At 37.3% G+C, this 10,823-nt stretch overlaps 1 protein-coding gene across 1 annotated transcript in view; it reads left to right on the top strand.

Moving 5' to 3' along the window:
• The first annotated feature begins 3,202 nt into the window (after positions 1–3,202).
• The window catches only part of abca1b (ATP-binding cassette, sub-family A (ABC1), member 1B), a 30,696-nt gene continuing 23,075 nt past the window's right edge, over positions 3,203–10,823 (top strand). The window contains exons 1-5 of the mRNA XM_056768995.1: positions 3,203–3,353; positions 4,856–4,956; positions 5,663–5,756; positions 8,754–8,895; positions 9,028–9,146. Of these exons, the coding sequence (XP_056624973.1) occupies positions 4,891–4,956; positions 5,663–5,756; positions 8,754–8,895; positions 9,028–9,146 (421 nt within the window). The 5' untranslated portion in view covers positions 3,203–3,353; positions 4,856–4,890. The remainder of the gene's footprint in view (positions 3,354–4,855; positions 4,957–5,662; positions 5,757–8,753; positions 8,896–9,027; positions 9,147–10,823) is intronic.

Here is a 10,823-nt window from a genome sequence, read left to right as displayed (position 1 = left end):
ATATAAACATTTTTATTAAAGTTGGGAGATTTTGCAATCCTCACTAGATAGGAGGCTATATTTTGCTATGCTTATAAACAAAACTTATAACTCATGATAAATGCCTGACTCAATTCACACTGTGACCTGAACTTTCCCCCTGAATCTGATTAAACAGGGTTGACGTGTCTGTCACACTCCGCTTTACTCAGCATTTCTTCTGCTCTTTTTTCTTGTTTACTCATTTATCCTTACTTTTATTATCATTGCTTATGAGGTTTAACTCTGAGATCTGATAATAAAAACCATACGTTCTGCTTCCCTTTGATGGGCCTGAGGCAATGAGAGTGGATAATGAAAGTGACAGGCACAGTATTTCCCTTCAGCAGGAACGCTGATCTCATAACTGAAGAATTACTCAGTTTTATAGGGAAACGCTAGTGCCAACCTCTCTGCCAGCTTACAGGACACTTGCATAACTTTATAGTTAGAATTATGAAATAATCAGTGTTTTTCAACATTTCTGTCCTCATACCTTACAGCTCCAACAGTGGCTCGAGCATGATCCAAATCATTCCAAGCATGTCCAAAGAATCCAAACAAACAAACAATCCAAACAAAATCGATTTTAAGATTAAGATCTTTAAACAGTGAATTGAAGAAATATGTGCATCAACTTCTGTCTTTTGTCTTATTTTCAGCCGTTTCAACTCAAAACTTGTTTTGCTATAAGAATAAAGCAGAACTATCTGAATGATGTTTTCCATTATTTCCTCACTACCCACAAAAACTGTCCGAAACATTACATGACTCGCTGTGCTAAATGAATCGACAGTTGTTGGCTGTACATGTTAACAGCTGGACTGGGTGTCTAAAGCAACAAAATGACTTGACCTTTCCTCCAGATAATGATCTCCTGGGCAGGTTACTTGAGGTCTTTGGCACCTTCCTATTGTCTCAGTCTTCAAGATGAATCTGCATGAGAAATCTTAATAACCGAGAGTAGATTGGAAAACATGTCTGTTTCACTATATCTGCAACTTTAGTATTGATTGAATTTAATATACGTATTTGTTCTGCTAGAATGACGAAATACTGTTATTTCACATTATATTCTACAACAGAAAGCTGCTAGACCTCGTGATAATGATAAGACAGATAAATATGGATTGATTATCTTTGCATTCATCTTTGAGTTCTTGAAATCAAGATGACTCATTATTTGTGTTCCATACAGAGCCAGAACATCAAATCTGGCCTAGGAGCCAGAATGGGATTGTCCACAATTACGTTTACTTTCAAAATGGCTACATTGCTACATTACTGGCACACAAAGAGTGAAACCTCAAGAGTAATCTCATGTTATCTTGGCATGTGTCATGGCACATGGTTGTGCTTGTATCTGATAATCTTGGTTCTCTTTAAAGGCTTATGGAAAGTGAATGATTTACTAAATCATTTCTTAATATTACAAACACATAAAGCAACCTTAACAGCTAAAATATGTTCATTAAACAATAATGTATAATAGCTGACTACAGATTAGTTGGGACCATGTTGACTGAGAAAATAGCATACCTGGTTAAATGACAGTTCTTTCAGATGCTCATATTAATATGATTATTTAAAAAAAGACACCTGTGCTCAAAACTATAACATTACTCAATTTATTCTCCTTTACCGGTAGTGATTACAGAAATTCCATCTGCTGTTCTAGTCGGACTAGTAAACTAAAAACAGTTTAGTACTCAGGGAATTCAGAGATATTGCCAGGTTTGGTTGCTTTGTTGTAAATGAATCAGTGACAATGAACATTAAATCCTCAAAGGGAATAAATGGAATATTCAACAACACCCAACTAACACATAAAAGGCAAATGTTGACATTTATCTCAAGTAGACTCCTCTTTTGTCCTTTTTATAGATCATATGATTCAGACATTATGTCCAGTGTTGGGGAGCAGCTAACTAAAAGTAGCTATTAAATATAAATCTTATGTAATAAAAATAATAAATAAACAACACAAGGATAATGGTATTGTATTACATTGTTTTAAACTTCTCTATTTAAAACATTAGTCAATAACACATATTTAGGTGTATCACATAAAAATTCTGTTTGAGTAGTTACTATAGCAAATAGTATATATTTTATAGTACAGCTGTAGAATAATATGGTAATCATCACACTGTATTAACATATACTAGAGTATCATGTAGCTATAGAAAATTATACACTTTATCTTGTAGTACTTAGTGGTTAGCACATTCGCCTCACACCTCCAGGGTTGGGGGTTCGATTCCCGCTTCCGACTTGTGTGTGTGGAGTTTGCATGTTCTCCCCGTGCCTCGGGGGTTTCCTCCGGGTACTCCGGTTTCCTCCCCTGGTCCAAAGACATGCATGGTAGGTTGATTGGCATCTCTGGAAAAATTGTCCGTAGGGTGTGAGTGCGTGAGTGAATGAGTGAGTGAGTGTGTGTGCCCTGCGATGGGTTGGCACTCCATCCAGGGTGTATCCTGCCTTGATGCCCGATGACTCCTGAGATAGGCACAGGCTCCCTGTGACCCGAGGTAGTTCGGATAAGCGGTAGAAAATGGAATGGAATCTTGTAGTATACTTTAACATTTACTGTGGAAAAGTAAAAAAACAGTACAGTATCTAGGAAATGTACTCCACAGAGTGCTATAATAAATACTATACTCCTGTATTTTTTCATGTGAGAATGTAAAAAAAAAGTATAGTTTCAAAGAACGTAGCTATTTTTTATAGTAATTTGTAGTCTAGCTAACTACTTTTTTCAGATGGGTAGCTAAGATGTTACTTAGCCACTTTTATTTAAGAGTAGCTTGTAGTTTGTTTAACAACATCAAGGTACCTTCCTCCACACTGATTATTTCTTTATTCTATGTATGCTCTACATCCCTACTCTTCCCAACAAGTAGGCCTCCCCAACATAAAAGGCATGGGGATGCGCAAGGATACTGATTTGGTAGATAGGATAGTGTGACAAAAGACAGATTGTACCTGAAGTGCACACCCCACCATACACACCCTCAATGATGTAAAGTAAAAAACAACATTCACCCATCATGGTTTTCCTTGCATTCATTTGTCCGCAGATGTTTGTTGTTACGCAGTTGTTTTGGGCTAACACGTGTTCATCCAGTATAACATTGAGCACACATCTTAGTGACCGAGAGTAACCCCTGCGCTCAGAGCGGATGCAGACTGACTGCGCTATAAAACCACTAAAAAGCGTCAGATGCTCCTTCAAACCAGAGCCACCGGCGCGTCACTGTCCCGTGTCAGGATTAGAGCGCTTTTTTAACAGGATTACGACGAATGTCCATCAGAAAGACATTAGCGCTGTCTGGGTAAGATACTTTTTTGCTTCGTTTCCTTAACATTATTTTTTTAATATACAGCAAACTAACAAAAAAACATATAGTTCAATATGTTATAGTTAATAATACACATAAATAGATTATTTAAGTATTTATAAAGACACATTAATAGGTGTCAGATTGAATCTTTGAATGAAAGCGCAGTCCATTGTGCGGTGTACATAACAGCGTTCAAAGTATCACTTCGACGAAAAACAACAACAGCTGTATATACTGTAAAGCTACAAAAATAAACGCGCTCTTTTTTTTGGAAGGAAAACATGAATAAGAGCCAAAATAAACATGCTCGTTTTCAGAGGAGAAAGAGCGAAAATGTTCTTTTAAGTACCAGTCCCCATAAGAACAATGACATAGGCAGACAAAGCTTCGGTCCACCGACCCAGTAAACAAGACAGAACGCTTTTACTACCTGTGTCTGTAACGTTAAAAGAAATAAAGAACTGTGCAACTGCCTGAGAAAGTCCACGTTTTCCAAGAAGTAGCCTCGAGCATTTCACATGGATTTGCGCAGAACTTCATGGGAAACACGTTTGACGTTCCTTAACAAGAATTAACATCAGTATGAAATTAAATGGGAAGCTGTTAGTGGAGGTGTGAATCACACTATTAACTATGTTTGAAGTGCAAGAAAAAGAATACACTATTTTCACAATCAACCGGTATTCTTACTGCATTAACAGTAAAATGTCTGTTTTCATGCCAACAAATATCCCAGTTTTACCCAAAAAATAGTGACTGGGCACTGTTACAGAAACTGATCCCAGAAACCCTGTATGGAACTTGTATGGTCATTTACACAAACCAAAAGTTGATTTACAGTATTGCCATACTATCAGTGTAGAAAGCATAGCTTGGATATAAACTTACTTGATTTGTATAGATCCTAGATCTTTAAAATGTGTTCTGAATTGCTATTTTCTATTTTTAAAAAATCTAATCTGAAGGAGATCTGTGATTTTAAGGACTGGGGTGATTACATTTTCTTTCTCTTCAGAGTCAACCTGGTCATTTTTGTGTTCGCTCAGCTGATTAAATCACAACTCTTTCTGAAATAAACACTGAGAACAATAGAAGTGATAGATTTAGATGACGCGTGGACGTCTGAGCCATTCGCATTTGAATGGCGGCATTAGCATAGAGCAAAGACGTCCAGCGAATCTGTGCATTTTAAATGAACCTCTTTGATCAAACGTAGCCATTAGAGTGAATCTACCTTCCCCAGAGACCCTAACAGGCTTTGAAAATTCTTGCTGGACGGTTCACTGACACCACAAGGTCCACCGCTTCCAGGAATTCTGGGAAGGTACAGATAGGCCTTCCCTAAAACAGGGCAGGAGAGATGGAAAGTGGAGACGTGAGCGAGGAGCAGGGAGGCAGATAGGAGGCTGAACTTTGTCCTGGACTTTTGAGCTGCTCTGTTGGTGGCTGCTTGATCCCTTCATCGACCTGTTTCTCTCCGTCTGTCATTACAGTTGAGAGCTGAGAGTGAAGCGGGACCTGGGTAGAGATGTCCGTTTCCACTCAGCTGGGTCTGCTGCTGTGGAAGAACTTTACCTACAGAAGAAGACAAACAGTAAGACTTTCTCCGTGTATACTTTTCATTCAAGGATTTGGGAATCAGGGCATTGTTATTCTCTGAAATGAAAACATTGTTTGGTTTTATTTGAGGATTTTAAGAAAGACATATCCTGAAGATGTTGTTAGAAAAGTTTTCATTTTATAAATATTACATCGGAATGTGTTCCGTCAAGTATACACTTGTGGCTCTTTGAACATTATGATAAATCCGTCCACAAAATCTTACTGAATCGATCCTGAAAAGTAAAAATGTGTTGTTAGTTTATTGATCTATTTGACTGTTTAAAATGTGCAATTTTAATGGTGTAATACAACATAATCAGGTTCATGTAGTCATAATCAATTATATTGAACCATTCGATCTAAATATGCTACTACATGAAGAATTTTTATTTTACAGAGCTGAAATATCCATTACTTAGAAAGGAGATCACTAAAAACAGACCCCTCAAATAACCAGAACACTACTTCCCATAAGATGCTTTGTTTCTTCACTTGTACTAAATCTGGAGGATCTTATCGATCTCCTGTCAACTAAAAATGTTGTTAATAAAAATGGCCCTTGATGTCATGACACACCAGCAGCCTTTACTTTAGACCTTTCGCCTAAAAGCTCTTAGTGCATGACCAGCAGACTGCCACTGTCTGAAGTTTAATGAAAATATTGATTGTTTATTTGTCTTCATGTTTACCTTGCACAGCTACAACTGCTGACGGAGATTGTGTGGCCTCTATTTATTTTCTTCATCTTGATTTCTGTGAGGTTGAACTACCCACCTTATGAACAACATGAATGTAAGTTCATCATTTGTTTTGGATTACCGTCATGTATTTATATTTGATATTGTTGATATATAATTTGATGGTGTTGTTAAGGGCATATGTTTTGAGTTACATAACAGTTTTGAACACAAGAATGTAAAAATAGTTTCTTGTTTGTTATCCGAAAAATAAATTGTAGTAAACTTTGTATTTAAAGTGTGATTTTAAGAAAATCAGACATTTGCTTCAAGTGATGACTGTACAGAAAGTTGTGCAGAAATAATGTGCAAATCTGCAAATTGTCCCAGCACTGATCTCACTTTATGGTGTATCATTAACACATCAACTTGGAATATGAGCACTGATATCTGTATAATCAGTGTTCTGTTGGTCAAAGATGATGCTGATGTTATTATAGGCATGCTGGGATTTAAATAGTGCCCATTAGAGAAAGCATTTAAAGATTTTTGAGATAGAAAATGCAAGTAGTGTTTATGATCCTATTACAATCGATACATAAAAACAAGCTCAATAGTGTGTATTAAATATATCGACCTCCATATAAAAGAGTAACCCTGATGTTTTGCATCTGGTTTATATTTTTTATCTGTAGCTTAGCTTTTATGCCGCCTGATTGCCTCTCTAATCTCATTATCAAATTTTTAAACAAAAGGAATCATTGTGTCTTGTATTATTCATAGCAGTGGCACGCAAATTGACTGTTGGCATTGGTTTAATTTACATTTATTCATTTATTTGTTTATCCAAAGTTGCTCACAAAAGAGAAGAAATACAAGCAGGTTATATACTACAATATATAGTGTGAAGTATATACTGTGTGAATTTGGACATACAGCATGTCAGATTGTGGTTCTTCTGTTTTTGGGGAACTGTGAGTCGTGATCATGAGATCATTTTGACGTCCGAATAGTCACATTTGTCCGCTGTTGCTCCGGTTTAGACAGGAAACTGGAGGTACTGTGTATAATTTCACTTCTGCTATAAATTCTGGAATTGTGCAGTGCTGGACGGATTGTTTTGATTTGAGACTTATTGAATGTGACCGCTGGCATGTTGCAACATCTATTGCTCAAGTGATTTAAAGTTTCAATGTGTCATTTTTTGGAGGGTCTATTCAGAGTCTTCAGAGGTGTATAAAGACTTGCATAATGAAATAATATGTTTTTATTACCTTAGAATGAGCTATTTCTATCTACTTACATCGCAGGACCCCTTCGCCATGTTGTTTCTACAGTAGCCTTAAATGGACAAACTGATGTACAGAGTGGGCTTTGTAAATACGTTATCTCCTTTTGCAAAAAAGCGAAAACGTGATGACATCTTAGTTCTCTGTCAGAAGCCGGGAGGGTTAGAGTGAGCCGTTAGTTGAAGTTCCCAACCTCACTCCTAGATGCCGCTCAATTTCCCTTAAACTGGACCTTTAAAGGGATATTTCATCACTAAATCAAAATTTACTCACGGTATCCTAACTGAGTATGTTTTCTTCTGGAAGAATAATCCAGTCAGAGTTATAATACCACGTATCATTTTGCCTCCAAGCGGTAGAATGGGAGTGAATGGGTGTTGATTTTTTGAAGCTCCAAAAAGTGCATCCATCGATCAACACCCGTTTGAAAAAAGTGAAATGTTTAAGTGAAATATCTAAAAGAACAAGCCTATGGTTTACACGCATTCGAGAGATGACAGAAGCTAGACATCAACTTTAATAGCGGTCAAAATGGATATTTCTCTTAAACAAACGCATCGATCCGATTCAGAACACCGTTGTTAAGACCACAGAGCTGTGTCGAGCAGTTCTTTGATCGATGGATGAACATTTTGGAGCTTCAAAAAATCAACACCCTTTCACTCCCATTCTACCGCTTGGAGGCAAAATGATACGTGGTATTATAACTCGGACTGGATTATTCTTCCAGAAGAAAACCATAATCAGGTACGATACCTTGAGGGTGAGTAAAACATGGGGAAATTTTGATAAGGTAGTGAAATATCCCTTTAAAGGATACAAATAACTTTGTACAATTCGGAAATGATCATTTTTAAGATCCCAAACCAGAAATATTATTTAAGGCAGTCAAATTTCTAACCAAATCGAACGTTGCATTAAATACATTTCCTGGCTCAGTGATAAGAGCATGGCGCAAGGTTCAATCCCAAGGTTTGGACATACTTAGGAACAAATGTATAGTATAATGCAATGTAAGTCGCTTTGGGTAAAAGCGTCTGCCAAATGCATAAATGTGACAGTAAAAATGATTGATTCATTCTTTCTTTTGATTTTACAATTAAAAGTGATATACAATCAACACAATCTTGGCATTTTTGTGACATTCACAAGTTTCAGAATAAATATATTTTTGTGTGTCACACATATCCGCTATGAATTGATTAGCTCATGCTCTTAGTATTATCTTATCTGAGCTGTGCTCAGCAGTCGGGCAGCATGCAGTCTTAAGGTTGACTGATAGCAGGACTACATAATTGACTCATTATGGAAGTAACAATGATCCTCTGCTGTGTGTGTGAGGATGGTGCATAGGTTAGATTTATCCAAAGGTAATCACTTTTAAAGAATAGCGGAAGGAATAGAGAGTGGGATGTTCACTGATGTTTTAGCAGGTCCATAGACAGATAAGACAATCTAAGGGTACATGTACATTATCTGTGTAAAGGGATGGGCTGCAATGTTGGAACATGAACAAATAACAAAATTCTCATGCGGCAGATCACGTCCAGAGTTAAACCGTTGGATGTTCATCTGATAGCATATCAATTCCATCTAGAACCCACATTATATGGACCAACATGCACTTCATACATGAAGTAAATGCATTTGTGAAGTCGAACGACATGCGCTACTCTAAAAAAATAAGGTGCCATGATGTTACCAGAAATAGGCAGTTTTAAAAATCTCTTTTAGATGTTCAATGTCAACATCTTGGTCATACAATGTCTTCTCATCTCTAGACTTAATGTGAAGTTAATGTCGTACTTCTAAATATGTTACAGGTCACTTTCCCAACAAAGCCATGCCCTCAGCTGGCACCCTGCCTTGGCTCCAGGGCATTGTCTGTAATGCCAACAATCCCTGCTTCCGACACCCAACCCCTGGGGAATCTCCAGGAGTTGTTGGGAACTTCAATGACTCCATGTAAGTTGATGCCTCCAGCCGAATATTTTAAAACAAGACGTCAGCTTAAATATGGTCAATTATGTGTAATTTATGTCAGCGAGCACAAACTTAAAAACTGCAGGCAGTGGGTTTAATCAACTTTTTTTGCAGAATCTCACGTCTGTTTTCTGATGCCAAGAAGATTTTGCTGTACAGTCAGAATGACAGGAGCTTAGATGGATTCATTGAGCTTATCAGCGCTGTAAAAGACATGCAACTGGGGTCGGCCGGTGAGTACAGTAGAGTTCAGTAAAGGGGCCTTATCTCTCTTTCTTTAAGCAGTTAGACTGTTGAGGCAGTGCCGTATCAAGACAACATCTTTATTGCTTTAGAGGTCCGTTGTGTAATTTTTGGAAAATTTATTGACAGAAATGCTATATATTATACAAAACTATGTCTTCAGAGGTGTATAAAGTCCTTACATAATGAACAGTTATGTTTTTATTATCATAGAATGAGCTATTTTTATCTACATACACCGCGGGTTCTCTGGCATGGAATTCGCAATGTTGTTTCTACATTAGCCATTAACCAACAAATACGTTTTCTCCTTCGAGAGAAAAGCAAAAACAAGACTTCTTAATCCTGTGTCAGCCACTGTAGTGCCTCGGAAGGGAGGCGTGGATTGAGCCATTGGTTGCAATTCACAACCTCCCCGCTAGATGCTGCTAAATTTCTTACACTGGTCCTTTAAATAAAACATATTAAATCTAGGCTTGTGTTACAAGAAACAGTCCCTAACATGTGAAGAGTAAACAACGCTGCTGTGATCATAAAAATAATGATCAGTTATGGATGCTGTGTTTTATCATGAATGAACCCGGCTATTAACCAATCAGCATCAAGGAACAGATCTATTCAGTTTAATTATAGTCTTTATGTCTGAAATTTCCTAAGCAATCATACACTATTTCTCTCTTTATAGCAAACAATTCCTTTTCCGCATGCAAATGTGTTGCATGATACACTAAAGTGATTCTAAACTAAATGGCAAAAGAAAATGTGACCCTGTCTGTAAAATTCAGGCTAAAGTCTCAATCTAACTTTGAGATAACAAGCATCAAAGTTTGATTTTAGGCATCTCTGACATGGCCTTATGCACTCAAATGTTTAAGATATCAAGTTTATATTTTACAGAATGATTATTTGTTGAAAACATTCAATCACAAAAAAATGCCTTCAGTTGTCACAATCAGGGTCACAAAGAGGAAAAATAAAATTCTCTGCAGATTTGTCAGGAGATATGTTCCACCTGGATAGAAGGTGGGTGGCTGAAAAAAATCTAATCTTTCTTACACGCCGTAACTTGTCAGCTTGTGTGGGTGCAAATAAGACACACACATCCCAGAATCCAATCCTCTAACATTACCTCCCTGTTACTGAGTAGGCAGCGCAAAACAACTCGTCCCGAATCCAGACTGCTCTTCTCACGCTAAGTGAGGTTTAATCACATCATCCTGTCTAATGGCAGAACACTTTAAAAGCCATCACAGAATGTCTCGACTTACAACTTCAACATTGCCCGTATTGAGCTGAAAACTGAAGTACGGATCAGACCGTTTAAACATGACATTGTTTAGCTTATTGACAGTAAGTGCAGATAACATTTCAGTGTGAGCTTTGGACTAGAACGATCTCGAGCCAAATTCTAAAGTAATACACTCACCTGTGTTTCCAAAAGACACTTTTAGCCCATAATGCTCCTCGCTTGATCACATTGTCAGGGCAGACAATCTTAATCCTGTATACAAAACACACAGAAATGTGAATATAAGTGTATTGTTGAAATAGAGAGTTTTTGATTCAGCTTGAGAGATTTTGATTGGTTCAGAAGGCAGATTCAGCTTGCGTCTTTCAGGCATTAACCATTATACCCTAACTTCCAGAAATCTACACAATTCCAAAAT

This window comes from Triplophysa dalaica, chromosome 16 (genome assembly GCF_015846415.1).
Source record: "Triplophysa dalaica isolate WHDGS20190420 chromosome 16, ASM1584641v1, whole genome shotgun sequence".
Classification (NCBI taxonomy): domain Eukaryota; kingdom Metazoa; phylum Chordata; class Actinopteri; order Cypriniformes; family Nemacheilidae; genus Triplophysa; species Triplophysa dalaica.
The sequence above is the reverse complement of the archived record's forward strand: the minus strand, read 5'-3'. Positions and strand labels throughout refer to the sequence as shown.